This window comes from Coregonus lavaretus, assembly GCF_964263955.1.
Source record: "Coregonus lavaretus genome assembly, chromosome: 34".
NCBI lineage: Eukaryota > Metazoa > Chordata > Actinopteri > Salmoniformes > Salmonidae > Coregonus > Coregonus lavaretus.
In genome coordinates this window covers 19,428,220-19,444,085 of record NC_140021.1, presented here as the reverse complement: position 1 = coordinate 19,444,085, position 15,866 = coordinate 19,428,220, and the positions used below count along the sequence as shown (strand labels likewise).

Here is a 15,866-nt window from a genome sequence, read left to right as displayed (position 1 = left end):
TATTGAAGAATGTGCTCCAAACACGGGTCATCCCATGAGCAACGTATCTCTTGAAGTGATACTTGCTGCTCTGTAAAGCCAACAATTGAGAGAAATGAAGCACACAATAGTTAGCCTAGTTGCTTTTGTCTGTGTGACTGTTTGACTTATAATGTTTTGACTGTTTTTTTTTATGGCTGTTTCCAGGATTTCTTTGGGAAGTCGGATCCTTACCTGGAGTTCTACAAGCAGACAGAGACTGGATGGCAGCTGGCTCATAGAACAGAGGTAAAGTGCAACATAGACATATTTCTATGGAGTACAACACACTCTCATACGGCCCATTTCAACTGAGACTTTTTAATTGGTTTTACAACTATATATACAACTTCCATCCAGTTATGCATCAAATACTGTACTCCTGGTCTTATTTTGCATTTTGTGAATGTTAAAGAGGAAGTTTTTAATTGTTTGTGTGAAATGTGCATGCAATACCCATAGACTATGTAATATCCTGTTGCACACTAGAGATGGGCACGGTTAATCGAATATCCGGATATCCTAACAGACATTAGGACAATTAGGCCTATTTTAACAATGAAAACGTTTTGTCTAAATTAAATTGTCCATGTGACATTGTTACACACAAGGATATGACATTTGAAATGCATAATTTAATAAAACAACAAATGTAAGAAGGTAGTGTTTATGTATGCTGCATTGAGCTACTGCTTCAGACATCATGGCTTTGACAGTACATTTGTTTACAGTTGCGCACTGTAAATGTAGCCTACAGTTCTGAGGACGCACAGTTGTTTTATTTTCAAGCTAATTATGTTTTACATGAAAAGGCATTTTACTATCATAGCGCATTTAGCCCTCCAACGGTATGCTATTTTCCCCTCTTCAGGGATTAGCCTTCATGCGCTCCAACGGAGGGTCCACAAGACCTGACACAGATCAAAGCAGAACACTCAACAGAAAACCTTTTTTAAACAATCACTTCTTTGATGGCTAACATCAGGCTTCTTTCGCAGTTGCTGTTAGCCGAGGCTACCGTTAGCCAAAAACTACCGAGCTAGCACCCTGAAAACAACTACGCACTGTCTGCTGTTGTGGCATTTTGCCTCATTCTGATTGGTCAAGAGTAGAGCATTTTATTTTTTTTGACTTCATGATATTATTCTATTAGTGAAATAACTTCAAATGACCATCACTATTGTGCACTGTTCCCTGACTCACACTGGAGTCAGTGCATAACATTTGCATTGTTTAGTCATGCGTGCATACATTTTTTGTGTGGTCCTCTGTAGCTCAGCTGGTAGAGCACGGCGCTTGTAACGTCAAGGTAGTGGGTTCGATCCCCGGGACCACCCATACACAAAAAATGTATGCACGCATGACTGTAAGTCGCTTTAGATAAATGCGTCTGCTAAATGGCTAATTAATTAATTAATTAAATTATCCTTTTGTCTAGAAACTCATTACTCTCCTCCTATTCTTGGCCCAGATGCCTAAAATGTGATTGAACCAAATGCAATGTAGCTAATGAGTGTCTGCTCGTGTACTGTGTCCAGACACTGGTGTTGTGGTACAGAGTGTGGTTAGTGGTAATGCGATTCAGATAATGGTTACTACAGTCATGGTCAAAAGTTTTGAGAATGACACAAGTATTGGTCTGCACAAAGTTTGCTGCTTCAGTGTTTTTAGATATTTTTGTCAGATGTTCCTATGGTATACTGAAGTATAATTACAAGCATTCCATAAGTGTCAAAGGCTTTTATTGACAATTACATTAAGTTTATGCAAAGAGTCAATATTTGCAGTGTTGACCCTTCTTTTTCAAGACCTCTGCAATCAGCCCTGGCATGTTGTCAATTAACTTCTGGGCCACATCCTGACTGATGGCAGCCCATTCTTGCATAATCAATGCTTGGAGTTTGTCAGAATTTGTGGGTTTTTGTTTGTCCACCCGCCTCTTGAGGATTGACCACACGTTCTCAATGGGATTAAGGTCTGGGAAGTTTCCTGGGCATGGACCCAAAATGTCGATGTTTTGTTCCCCGAGCCACTTAGTTATCACTTTTGCCTTATGGCAAGGTGCTCCATCATGCTGGAAAAGGCATTGTTCGTCACCAAACTGTTCTTGGATGGTTGGGAGAAATTGCTCTCGGAAGATGTGTTGGTACCATTCTTTATTCATGGCTGTGTTCTTAGGCAAAATTGTGAGTGAGCCCACTCCCTTGGCTGAGAAGCAACCCCACACATGAATGGTCTCAGGATGCTTTACTGTTGGCATGACACAGGACTGATTGTAGCGCTCACCTTGTCTTCTCCGGACAAGGTGTTTTCCGGATGCCCCAAACAACAATCGGAAAGAGAAAATGACTTTACCCCTTGAAGTTCTTGATGATTCGATAAATGGTTGATTTAGGTGCAATCTTACTAGCAGCAATATCCTTGCCTGTGAAGCCCTTTTTGTGCAAAGCAATGATGACGGCACGTGTTTCCTTGCAGGTAACCATGGTTAACAGAGGAAGAACAATGATTTCAAGCACCACCCTCCTTTTTAAAGCTTCCAGTCTGTTATTCTAACTCAATCAGCATGACAGAGTGATCTCCAGCCTTGTCCTCGTCAACACTCTCACCTGTGTTAACGAGAGAATCACTGACATGATGTCAGCTGGTCCTTTTGTGGCAGGGCTGAAATGCAGTGGAAATGTTTTTTGGGGATTAAGTTCATTTTCATGGCAAAGAGGGACTTTGCAATTAATTGCAATTCATCTGATCACTCTTCATAACATTCTGGAGTATATGCAAATTGCCATTCTCAAACCTTTTGATCACGACTGTATATTTGTCCCTGTGCCCTGCATAAGGTGGTGAAGAACAACCTGAACCCAACATGGAAACCCTTCAGAATCCCCCTGCAGTCTCTGTGTGGAGCAGACATGGACAAACCTATAAAGGTATGCAGACACACAACCACACGTGTTCCAGTACTAACCACCTTACACATCAGCAACTCTCTCACTGCACAGACACTGAAATATTCCAGATATTTTGTATTTGATTTGGAGAATGTTTTGCTGTAACACCCTTCCTGGAATTGTGTGTGGTTTGCATGATAATAACACAGGTAATAACCTTAAGATACGTCACCTCCACAATTATTGGCACCCTTGATAAAAAGATGAGCAAAAAATATTGTATAAATAATACAAATACTGAGCTATATTGTAGAGAAGAGATTTTGTTTAACAAGTTTTTTTTCTTTCTATAAAAGATAGTTGCAAGGATAACGGCACTGAACCTTTTTCTGTAATGTTTTATGAGATTGGAGAACACATTGGGAGGGATCTTAAACCATTCATCCATTATAAAATCTTTCTTGATTTTGGATATTCTTTGGTCTGCGCTTATGGACTGCCCTCTTCAATTCAAACCACAGGTTTTCAATTGGGTTCAAGTCCGGAGACTGAGATGACCATAACAAAATGTAGATTTTTATGTGTGCTCGGGGTCATTGTCTTGCTGGACAATCCACTTGCGACAATTTTCTGCCTCCTGGCAGAGGCAACCAGGTTTTTGGCTAAAATGTCTTGGTACTTGGTAGAGTTCATGATGCCGTTGACCATAACATCAAAGATCCAACACCATATTTTACTGTAGGTAGGAGGTTCTTATCTGCATATGCATCCTTCTTTCGAAGTCAAACCCACCACTGGTTTGCGTGGCCAAAGACCTGTATTTTTGACTCATCTGACCATAGCACCTGGTTCCAATCTAACTGCCAATGCCATGTAGCAAACTCCAGGCATTTACATTTGTTGGTTGCTCTCAAAAAATTATTTTTTTCTGGCAACCCTTCCAAAGAGCCTATTGGCATGAAGGTGGCGTCTAATTGTACATTTGGAGACTTGGTGACCCAAGATGTGACCAAGTTCTGTAATTCTCTGACTTTGGCCCTTGGATATTCATTTACCTCCTGAACCATCTTCCTCACTAAGCTTGGGGACAAGATATACATGCATCTTTTTCCAGCAAGTTTACCACTGTTCCAGGTATGAGATATATTTCAATTTTTATAAAGAAAAATATTTTACCCATTGTTTGGTTTACAGTGCCTTCAGAAAGTATTCTCACCCCTTTACTTTTTCCACATTTTGTTGTTACAGCCTGTATTTAAAAAGGATTAAATTGAGATTTTGTGTCACTGATCTAAACACAATACCCCATAATGTCAAAGTGGAATTTTGTTTCTAGACAGCTAAAATGTCTCGAGTAAATAAGAATTCAACCCCTTTGTTATTGCAAGCCTAAATAAGTTCAGGAGTAAAAATGTGCTAAGTCACATAATAAGTTGCATGGACTCATTCTGTGTTCAGTAATAGTGGTTAACATGATTTTTGAATGACTACCCCATCTCTGTACCCCACATATACAATTATCTGTAAGTTCCCTCTATCGAGTGGTGAATTTCAAGCACAGATTCAACCACAAGCATGGTGGTGGCTGCATCATGTTATAGGTATGCTTATCATCGGCAAAGACTAGCTAATGCAGGGGGGTCAAACTCATTCCATTGAGGGCCTAGTGTCTGCTGATTTTTGGGTTTTCCTTTCAATTAAGACCTAGACAACCAGTTGAAGGGAGTTCCTTACTAATTAGTGATCTAAATTCATCAATCAAGTACAAGGGAGGAGCGAAAACCCGCAGACACTCGGCCCTCCGTGGAATGACTAGGAAGGTTTTTTAGGATAAAAATAAATGGAATAGAACTAAGCACAGGCAGTTTGACTTAAATTTGCTTGACTTGAAAATGGCTGTCTAGCAATAATCAACAATCAACTTGACAGAGCTTGAATAATAAAAAATAAAAAAAGAATAATTGGCAGATATTGTACAATCCATGTGTGCAAAGCTCTTAGACTTACCCAAAAAGACTCCGCTGTAATCGCCGCCAAAGGTGCTTTTTGGGGGGCATACAATATAGCTCAGTATTTGTATTTATTTTATATAGTCTTTTTTGCTCATCTTAATCAAGGGTGCCAATAATGTTGGAGGTGACCGTACTTGTTAACGGTTTTAAACAGAGCGGGGAAAAAATAACTGCATTAACTCTCAGGTTTTTATAATAGATTTTAAATGGTTATCTTTCTCTACTATTAGCTAAGTGGACTACTACTGTACATAGTCTGTACAGCATTAGAGGGCATTGATTGATGTTGACAATTGGTGATTTTTCAGCTGTAAATACACCTAATGCAGTCTTTTAAGGAACAACTGATACCCACACTGGAGGACATGTGAGTTACCCTCGGACCTGGGTTCAAATTGTACTTTTTTGAGGGTTGTGATTGAGCCTGCCTGTGCCTACACTTTAAGGACTCTTTCATTGGTTTCAATGTCACAAACAAGCTCAATCAAGCACAAACAAAGTATTTATATGGAAACAAATCTTATTTAAACCCAGGTCAGTTACAGTCATCAGCACGGTGTGTGTGTCCAACTCCAACCTCATGTGTCTTCAGTAGAAGGGTGAAGTGACTAGCCAGTTGTCAGTAGTGGAACACTGGAATGGGTGGGAAACACTTACCCTGTAGCAGGCTGTATCCATCCTGTACTGATAGCCACGGATCCAGCACTTCCATAGACATCCATATTGTCTTTGTTGGACACATGGCGGAAATTGATGATGAAGCTTCCTCTGTCATCGTGGCATCATCTTGTTGTGCAGTAGTGTTAGTTAACTTAGTGTTAGTTAACTTAGTGTGTGTGAACTTTGCTCTGAGTTTGGTTTGCTGTCTTGGTTTGGTGTTTTCCATTGCATGATCTTCTTGTTCACCCTCTGTCTGATTCTTAGTGAATATGATGTGAACGATGTTTGTTTGGGGTTTGAAACAGTTTGTGTGTTCATGTTACACACATCTTTTGAGGAGTCATCTTGTGTCTTGTTGCTAACCTGTTGATAACTCAGACTATGCTCGTCCTAAGGTGGAGTGCTACGACTATGACAATGATGGATCTCATGACCTCATTGGAATCTTTGAAACCACCATGACACGTCTGCAAGAGGCATCGCGTACCTCACCGGTGAGATGGAGTGCAAGGGTTACTCTGCATGTGTCTGTCTGTGTGGTGCTTCTCATCCTTGCTCCTCTGACCCTCCCCAGGCTGAGTTTGAATGTATCAACAGTAAAAAGCAACAGAAGAAGAAGGGATACAAAAACTCTGGTGTGGTGAGTGTGAAGCTGTGTCAGGTGGTGAAGGAGTATACCTTCCTGGACTACATCATGGGCGGTTGCCAGATCAACTTCACTGTGAGTAAAGATTTCTCTCTAAATGACCTCTAGCACAGAAATGTACCTTTCATGCTGAGTTTTCTGTATTGTACGTCACACTTGTTTGTTTTATTATTCATTGAATTTCAATTTGTATCCTATGCCTGCCAGCTAAAATGTATTCTCGGGGTTGAAGAAAGTTCATTGAATTGAACTGCCACCACAACAAGCCTCGTCTCTGTCTCCCTCTCCCTCTGTAGGTGGGTATTGACTTCACAGGGTCAAACGGTGACCCCAAGTCTCCCCAGTCTCTCCACTACATCAGTCCACAGGGGGTCAATGAATACCTGTCTGCCATCTGGTCCGTTGGCATGGTGATCCAAGACTATGACAGGTAATCTGACCTGTACTACTCCCTATATACTACATTATGTATGGTGCGGTGACTGGGAAACTCATATGCTGAATTATTTATTTTCCCCATGTAAATTCAATGGTGCTGTATGTTTTTGCTTGTACTGCCTGCCCCTGGAACTGTTGGATGCAAAAATACTGGTCTTACCATTTATCCGGCTTTGCATTCTGTTAACCTTAGGCAATAGTTGTATGTGTGAATGTTAATGATTAGGAGGAGTGTGTGTGGATATTCATGTTTAAAGATGGAATGTGCTGATGCATTTAAAGTTAGCAAGTAAGCTGTTTAGTTAGACTGAGGTGGTTTCCATAGACAAGGTGTCATGATATGACCATGCCTCTTAGTTTCCATTGTGGTTGTATCATTGTTTTGAATGATGGGGAAGTATCTGACTGAAATGTTCCCTGCAGTGACAAAATGTTCCCTGCCTTTGGCTTTGGAGCACAGATCCCACCCACCTGGCAGGTAAATATGGATTTTCATATAGTGAACATCTTAATATCTCGTGGACAGACGCATGTAACAGGATAAAAATGCAAGAAAAGCCCTATCAGAATGCTAATAAAATTAGCACAAACTAATAGTGAAATCACATAGGCGCTGTTAGCTAAACGCTAATGAGCGAAAACTAACAAACTAATTGCAATGACATGCAAATCCATAAAGTTATACAAGCATAGCTAGTTGCTACCGAATGTCATTTTTGGTGAGTGTGGACATTTACAAGCGAAAGTGAATGAGAGAAATTTTGCAAATGAACAAAGTTGTGACGCATGCTTTTCTGAAGGAAGAGCAGCACGTGTACACGGAGAAGAATGAAGGATATAAAAACGCTTGTAGGAAGCACAGGGAAAAAATCACATCCAGAGCTCTTTGACTTCTGGCAGAAAGCCATTCTACGATATCTGATGGCAAACATTTAGTAGTGAATTGCATACAAGTGTAACTTCATCACCTCATGTGCGCTGCACAACAGATATTCGCTGCAAGATATATATAATGCTATGGACTCGCCAGCTCCCGCTTTCTCCCGTTGTGATATTTACAAACACGTAACTGGCTCAACTGTTCTAGGGAACTACGGTAAGCTTCATAATGTGACCAGTGAAATGAAGATCGCAATCTGCTTTATCTCCTAACGTATTGCACAAGTTGACTGCAGTTATTAACTTAAAAAGTATCTACAAATATTCAAATGTATTGAAAAACTTCAAAGGAATTGTTTTGACGGTATTGAAAAACCATCCCGTGGCTTTTTCCAAATACCCCGGTATATGGCATATACGGTATACTGCCCAACCCTACCATGTAACTAAGAAATTCGCTGGAAAGAAACCTGAAAATTATTTGTTTTGTTGAACAGGCATGACTGGTTCGAGAATTATCCGTCGTAAAACGACAGTGGCGAAGGATATCATTGCAACTTAACGCAGATCCAAGTTCAGTTTTGAGATCCAATGGTGTCATTAGCGTAGGGTTAGCTGGACGTTTCTGACTGGTCTTGGAACTGTGACAACTGGCAGCCTCTCCCCGCTTGACTCAGTGGGATATTTAGTGATTTTGCCAACACAGCCAGATATGTTCACAATCTTGTACCCTTAACCATTTTTAAACTGACTATCGTATTTGTTGATTAAATCAGACGTTTTATTAATGCAATGAGTAATCTAGGAATGTCACAAGTTAATTGACACAAGAAAAATAGCAATTCTACAGAGCGCAATGACTACAATGAATGGCTAAATTACTTCCGGACACAAAGGGTCCGCGGAGCTCCACTTTCTCACCACTATTAGGCAAGGTTTTAGTTCTGGGTATCTGAGATGGTGAACATCGCAGTCCTGCTTTAAATGACGTTCAGCTTATAAAGGCTTCAAAAAGCCATTATGCCTTCATAAGCACTACATAAATGTGTTACAAAGCATCTATAACCGTATGTCATGCTTTATAAAGGGTTCATAAATGTGGCATAACTGACATAATCAATGTCAAATGTGACATAACCCACTATGTCGAATATGATATAAACACGTTCTTTATAAAGGATGACATGTTGTGCTGAAGGATGGCATACGCTCTAAAGTGATGTCATGTCACATTACACCTAATCTCGTTCCCAGACACTTCCGCCCAAATGCCCGGAAGGTCTGGTGGACCAACGCATCAAACTTGGCCTTCATTAGTTAGTGTTAGGTTTAAAATAAAATATTAAGAAAAATAGTGGAAATAGGCAGGGATTAACAATAATTATGACTTTTTGACTGCGTTAAATAGTGATGGTGACAATACTTTACTCAGTAAGGTCACTCCTATAGAATTATAAAGCCAACTTTGAATGGTTGATATCCCAGGCTTATATATGCTGTGTGTGTAATAGTCTGGAGACGACGTTACACCAAGAAACACTTACCTTGATGAAAGCCCCCAACCTAAAGAAATTTAAAGTGTCTTTCTTCTGGAACCAAGTTACATGTTCCTCAGTACACAAACACGCACACAACAAAAACAAGCCATACTGTGCGGTGCTGGGCCCAGTCAAGTCTTTGACACATTCACCCACTTCCCCGCTGAACGATCAGCCACAAAATGTTGCCACCATTGTAACAGGTTGTAATCAAGCCCTGGTCTCCACCATGGGAACAGAAGAGGAATACCTGATGCGGTAGTCTCAGGGTGGACTACGCCAAATCATCTTGGTTCTGACACACACACACACACACACACACACACGCAAGCTTTGCCCTACAGTAACCTGTGGATCATGAGAGAACCTTCATAAATCAGCAGAATGTTAACAACCTATTTATTGACACTTTATGTAGTGTCCCGTAATATTTAGTTTGAAGTGAGACGCCTTCGGTCATTCATAACACATCCATAAAGACTATCGCATGACGCTGTACTTAATTTAAATCAAATCAAATTTTATTGGCCACATGCGCCGAATACAACAGGTGCAGACATTACAGTGAAATGCTTACTTACAGCCCTTAACCAACAGTGCATTTATTTTAAATAAAAAAGTAAAATAAAACAACAACAAAAAAGTGTTGAGAAAAAAGAGCAGAAGTAAAATAACAGTAGGGAGGCTATATATACAGGGGGGTACCGGTGCAGAGTCAATGTGCGGGGGCACCGGCTAGTTGAGGTAGTTGAAGTAATATATACATGTGGGTAGAGTTAAAGTGACTATGCATAAATAATTAACAGAGTAGCAGCAGCGTAAAAAGATGGGTTGGGGGGGGCAGTGCAAATAGTCCGGGTAGCCATGATTAGCTGTTCAGGAGTCTTATGGCTTGGGGGTAGAAGCTGTTGAGAAGTATTTTTGACCTAGACTTGGCACTCCGGTACCGCTTGCCGTGCGGTAGCAGAGAGAACAGTCTATGACTAGGGTGGCTGGAGTCTTTGACAATTTTGAGGGCCTTCCTCTGACACCGCCTGGTATAGAGGTCCTGGATGGCAGGAAGCTTGGCCCCAGTGATGTACTGGGCCGTACGCACTACCCTCTGTAGTTCCTTGCGGTCGGAGGCCAAGCAGTTGCCATACCAGGCGGTGATGCAACCAGTCAGGATGCTCTCGATGGTGCAGCTGTAGAATTTTTTGAGGATCTGTGGACCCATGCCAAATCATTTCAGTCTCCTGAGGGGGAATAGGCTTTGTCGTGCCTTCTTCACGACTGTCTTGGTGTGTTTGGACCATGATAGTTAGTTGGTGATGTGGACACCAAGGAACTTGAAGCTCTCAACCTGTTCCACTACAGCCCCGTCAATGAGAATGGGGGCGTGCTCAGTCCTTTTTTTTCTTCCTGTAGTCCACAATCATCTCCTTTGTCTTGGTCACGTTGAGGGAGAGGTTGTTATCCTGGCACCACACGGCCAGGTCTCTGACCTCCTCCCTATAGGCTGTCTCATCATTGTCGGTGATCAGGCCTACCACTGTTGTGTCGTCGGCAAACTTAATGATGGTGTTGGAGTCGTGCCTGGCCATGCAGTCATGGGTGAACAGGGAGTACAGGAGGGGACTGAGCACGCACCCCTGAGGGGCCCCCGTGTTGAGGATCAGTGTGGCAGATGTGTTGTTACCTACCCTTACCACCTGGGGGCGGCCCGTCAGGAAGTCCAGGATCCAGTTGCAGAGGGAGGTGTTTAGTCCCAGGATCCTTAGCTTAGTGATGAGCTTTGAGGGCACTATGGTGTTGAATGCTGAGCTGTAGTCAATGAATAGCATTTTCACATAGGTGTTCCTCTTGTCCAGGTGGGAAAGGGCAGTGTGGAGCGCAATAGAGATTGCATCATCTGTGGATCTGTTGGAGCGGTATGCAAATTGGAGTGGGTCTAGGGTTTCTGGGATTATGCTGTTGATGTGAGCCATGACCAGCCTTTCAAAGCACTTCATGGCTACAGACGTCAGTGCTACGGGTCGGTAGTCATTTAGGCAGGTTATCTTAGTGTCCTTGGGCACGGGGACTATGGTGGTCTGCTTGAAACATGTTGGTATTACAGACTCAGTCAGGGACATGTTGAAAATGTCAGTGAAGACACTTGCAAGTTGATCAGCACGTGCTCGGGGTACATGTCCTGGTAATCCGTCTGGCCCTGCGGCCTTGTGAATGTTGACCTGCTTAAAAGTCTTACTCACATCGGCTACGGAGAGCGTGAACACATAGTCATCCGGAACAGCTGGTGCTCTCATGCATGCTTCAGTGTTGCTTGCCTCGAAGCGAGCATAGAAGTGGTTTAGCTCATCTGGTAGGCTTGTGTCACTGGGAAGCTCGCGGCTGTGCTTCCCTTTGTAGTCTGTAATAGTTTTCAAGCCCTGCCACATCCCACGAGCGTCAGAGCCGGTGTAGTAATATTCAATCTTAGTCATGTATTGACTCTTTGCCTGTTTGATGGTTCGTCAGAGGGCATAGCAGGATTTCTTATAAGCGTCCGGGTTAGAGTCCCGCTCCTTGAAAGCGGCAGCTCTACCCTTTAGCTCAGTGCGGATGTTTCCTGTAATCCATGGCTTCTGGTTGGGGTATGTACGTACGGTCACTGTGGGGACGACATCATCGATGCACTTATTGATGAAGCCAGTGACTGATGTGGTGTACTCCTCAATGCTATCTGAAGAATCCCGGTACATGTTCCAGTCTGTGCTAGCAAAACAGTCCTGTAGCTTAGCATCTGCGTCATCTGACCACTTTTTTATTAACCGAATCACTGGTGCTTCCTGCTTTAGTTTTTGCTTATAAGCAGGAATCAGGAGGATAGAGTTATGGTCAGATTTGCCAAATGGAGGGCGAGGGAGAGCTTTGTATGCGTCTCTGTGTGTGGAGTAAAGGTGGTCTAGAGTTTTTTTTTCCTCTGGTTGCACATTTAACTTGCTGGTAGAAATGAGGTAAAACGGATTTAAGTTTCCCTGCATTAAAGTCCCCGGCCACTAGGAGCGCTGCCTCTGGATGAGCATTTTCCTGTTGACTTATGGCCTTATACAGCTCATTCAGTGCAATCTTAATGACAGCATTGGTTTGTGGTGGTAAATAGACAGCTATGAAAAGTATAGATGAAAACTCTCTTGGTAAATAGTGTGGTCTACAGCTTATAAGATACTCTACCTCAGGCTAGTAAAACCTTGAGACTTCCTTAGTATTTGATTTTGTGCACCAGCTGTTGTTTACAAATATACACAGACCGCCACCCCTTGTCTTACCGGAGTCAGCCGTTCTATCCTGCCGATGTAGCGTATAGCCCGCTAGCTGTATGTTATCCATGTCGTCGTTCAGCCACGACTCGGTGAAACATAAGATATTACAGTTTTTAATGTCCCGTTGGTAGGATAACTGTAATCTTAGGTCATCCAATTTATTTTCCAATGATTGAAGATTGGCTAATAGGATTGATGGGAGCGGCAGTTTACTCGCTCGCCGTCGGATCCTTACAAGGCATCCCAACCTACGTCCACGATATCTCCGTCTCTTCCTCATGCGAATGACGGGGATTTGGGCCTTGTCGGGTGTCTGTAGGATATCCTTCGCGGCCGCCTCGTTGAAGAAAAATTATTCGTCCAATACGAGGTGAGTAATCGCTGTCCTGATATCCAGAAGCTCTTTTTGGTTATAAGAGACGATGGCAGAAACATTATGTACAAAATAAATTACAAATAACGCGGAAAAACACACATAATAGTACAATTGGTTAGAGGGCTGTAAAACGGCAGCCATCTTCTCCGGCGCCATTTCGGAAAAAGTCAGACCCATTTGGTAATTTTATAACATAAATGCCTTGTAACATATGACGCTGTACTTACTATAAGTGACCGACTGGCTCGATTCGGTCTGATGTAGCAACATTTTAAATTATGTTTTTTTGCATTGGATAAAAGTAGAGACTCAGAGCTAGAAAATGGTATATCATACACTACAGTTGAGGAACAATGGGAAAGTAATTCTGCTTTGAAAGTTGATAAACTTGTAAACCCACTTTTGAGAAAATGGCCGTTGAATGTTTTGGTACACCTACTGGAGAGCTCTTCTTTGTCTACACACATTCAGCATCGTTCACACCCTCTTAAGCCAGCCCCACCCATCTCTTTAAGATTTCAAGACAAAAGGCTGGTTTATACTACGTCTATCGACATGTCTGTAGACAGTTGTCGCAGTGACATCATGAACATTCTATTGTCGTTATGAAAAAGTATAAACACAAAAACGACATGCTGCATGACATCAGCAGCCTGGTGGTCCAAAATAGCATAGTGTATTTTAACATCAATAAACCCATCCGTTTAAAAATGAATTTAGTATATGTCAATCTAGCAAACTAGGCAACTAAAAGCACCCTTTGAAACAATGTTTTGGTTCGATTCTAGCTTATTAGTTAGCTAGCTAACATTAAGTTTGCTGGCTAGCCAGTTCAAATAATGACCATATCATAGCTGACAATGTCTTAACTTTACCTAATTTGTGTTCATTGTTCCAGAAAATAAACTCACAACAAGATCATTATTTACAAGTTAATGTCGAGCTAATTACAGAAAATAGCTTACGGTTGTGAGTGTGATGAAATAAAAGCAGGGCATTCTACCGGAGAATTTTAGAACTTGGACACTGTCTCGTTGGCCTAACGTTATATCCTAATTCGACTTTGGTGCAGGTCATGTTGTTCTTCACATTACTGTCTCTGGTAAACACACACTATATCAACTAAAATCAAAGTTTATTTGTCACATGCACAGGATACAGAAGGTGTAAACGGTACAGTGAAATGTTTACTTGCATAGTGGAGTGTCTTGTTTAATCCCAACTCATAACGTTACTACCATGCATGAATCTGCAGGTAGCTAAAGCTATCCAACTAGGTTCAGTGTTAGCTAGCTAGCTAACGTTAGGCTATAACTAGCGACACAAATGGCTTTCTGACAAAATTAAAAATTCTTACCTGTATACCGGATAATAATTGTCTACACATTAACAATGATTCATATTTGTTCATATTTAAGTGACATTTGCATTAAATGTGGGTTTTAACCCATGTTTCAAGGTCAAATAAATGCCCCCAATGCGAATCACTGGATATGTAATACATATTGGCTTAGAGCAAGAACTATTCTCGGTGCAGCAGTAAAAGTATTGTAGGGAATACTCAGTAGGGTCTGTAGAATGTATATATGGTGTCATTTCATGGGGCTCTGAATGATACGGAGTGTTGCTGGCCTTTTACTCCGCCCATTCCATTGGTGGCCGAATCACATCATATGTGGGCTTACTGCACTACAGAAAACCTGCTAACCAAACAACAGTGCAGGGCATGCTCACTGAATTAAAGGGCAACTACACTCAATCAACATTTTTCCCAGACCTCAAAAGTCATCCCCTGATGTGGTTTAAGCATTGCTGTGAACACAGAACATGTAATTTTGTGGGTTTTCTATTAAAGAAGTGTGAAAAAACGGGTAAACCAGAAAAAAATGGGGAAATCTGAAACCTGGAAAAATTTAATCAACAAAATCATGCTGTGCATGACTGCACTTTAGAGTGCGTGTCATACTGCAGCACAGCATTTTGAGGAAAGTTGTGGTCGGGTCCAATATTGACTATGCACCCAAGAGGGAAAGAGGTTGGGCCATCCTAGAAATGTTTTAATGAAATATAATATATCAAATTAGCAGACACTTATCCAAAGCGACTTTTATATATATATATATATATATATATATATATATATATATATATATATATATATATATATATATATATATATATATATATATATATATATATATATATATATATATATATATATATATATATATATATATATATATATATATATATATATATATAAATATATATAAATATAAATGGCCTTTATTAAGCGGTGCTTATGCCACCTTTTTATAAAGCATAGGTTTGTCATATATACATAGTGGGTTATGTCACATTTGACATAGTTGGATATGTCACACAGTTATGCCACATTTATGAACCCTTTATAAAGCATGACATATGGTTATAGATGTAACACATTTATGTAGTGTTTATGGAGCCTTTAAGCTGCACGTCATTTCAAGCGGGACCCATTTGGGTCTACAAGTATTATTTCTAGCAGAAATTCTAATTTGAATTTTCTGGATGTATTGTGTTTTACAGGTTTCTCATGAGTTCCCTCTCAGTTTCAACCCTGCAAATCCATTCTGTGCAGGTATGTGTGCAGACAGTTTTTGAAGGAAACCGTTATAACATGGTAATTAATATATATGGTTTGGGAGTTTTTCACAGTTTGTGTGTGCGTCTACAGGCATCGAGGGTATAGTGGAGGCCTACAGAGTGTGTCTTCCCCAGGTGAAGCTCTACGGTCCCACTAACTTCTCTCCCATCATCAACCATGTAGCCCGCTCCGCTCTGCAGGCTACCCAGCAGAAAACTGCCTCTGTGAGTAGCTATGCTACATACTGTACTGCCTCTGTGAGTAGCTATGCTACATACTGTACTGCCTCTGTGAGTAGCTATGCTACATACTGTACTGCCTCTGTGAGTAGCTATGCTACATACTGTACTGCCTCTGTGAGTAGCTATGCTACATACTGTACTGGCTCTGTGAGTAGCTATGCTACATACTGTACTGCCTCTGTGAGTAGCTATGCTACATACTGTACTGGCTCTGTATGTACTGTAAGGTTTTCCAGCACACAGCTTTGACCTACTA

General features: G+C 41.3%; 1 protein-coding gene across 2 annotated transcripts in view; it reads left to right on the top strand.

Moving 5' to 3' along the window:
• The window catches only part of cpne3 (copine III), a 32,708-nt gene that overhangs the window by 12,994 nt on the left and 3,848 nt on the right, over positions 1 to 15,866 (top strand). For both annotated transcript variants that reach the window (XM_084152220.1, XM_084152221.1), the window contains exons 6-13: positions 187 to 267; positions 2,859 to 2,948; positions 5,977 to 6,075; positions 6,156 to 6,302; positions 6,524 to 6,657; positions 7,089 to 7,143; positions 15,311 to 15,362; positions 15,459 to 15,592. In XM_084152220.1, coding sequence (XP_084008346.1) covers positions 187 to 267; positions 2,859 to 2,948; positions 5,977 to 6,075; positions 6,156 to 6,302; positions 6,524 to 6,657; positions 7,089 to 7,143; positions 15,311 to 15,362; positions 15,459 to 15,592 — 792 coding nt within the window. The remainder of the gene's footprint in view (positions 1 to 186; positions 268 to 2,858; positions 2,949 to 5,976; positions 6,076 to 6,155; positions 6,303 to 6,523; positions 6,658 to 7,088; positions 7,144 to 15,310; positions 15,363 to 15,458; positions 15,593 to 15,866) is intronic.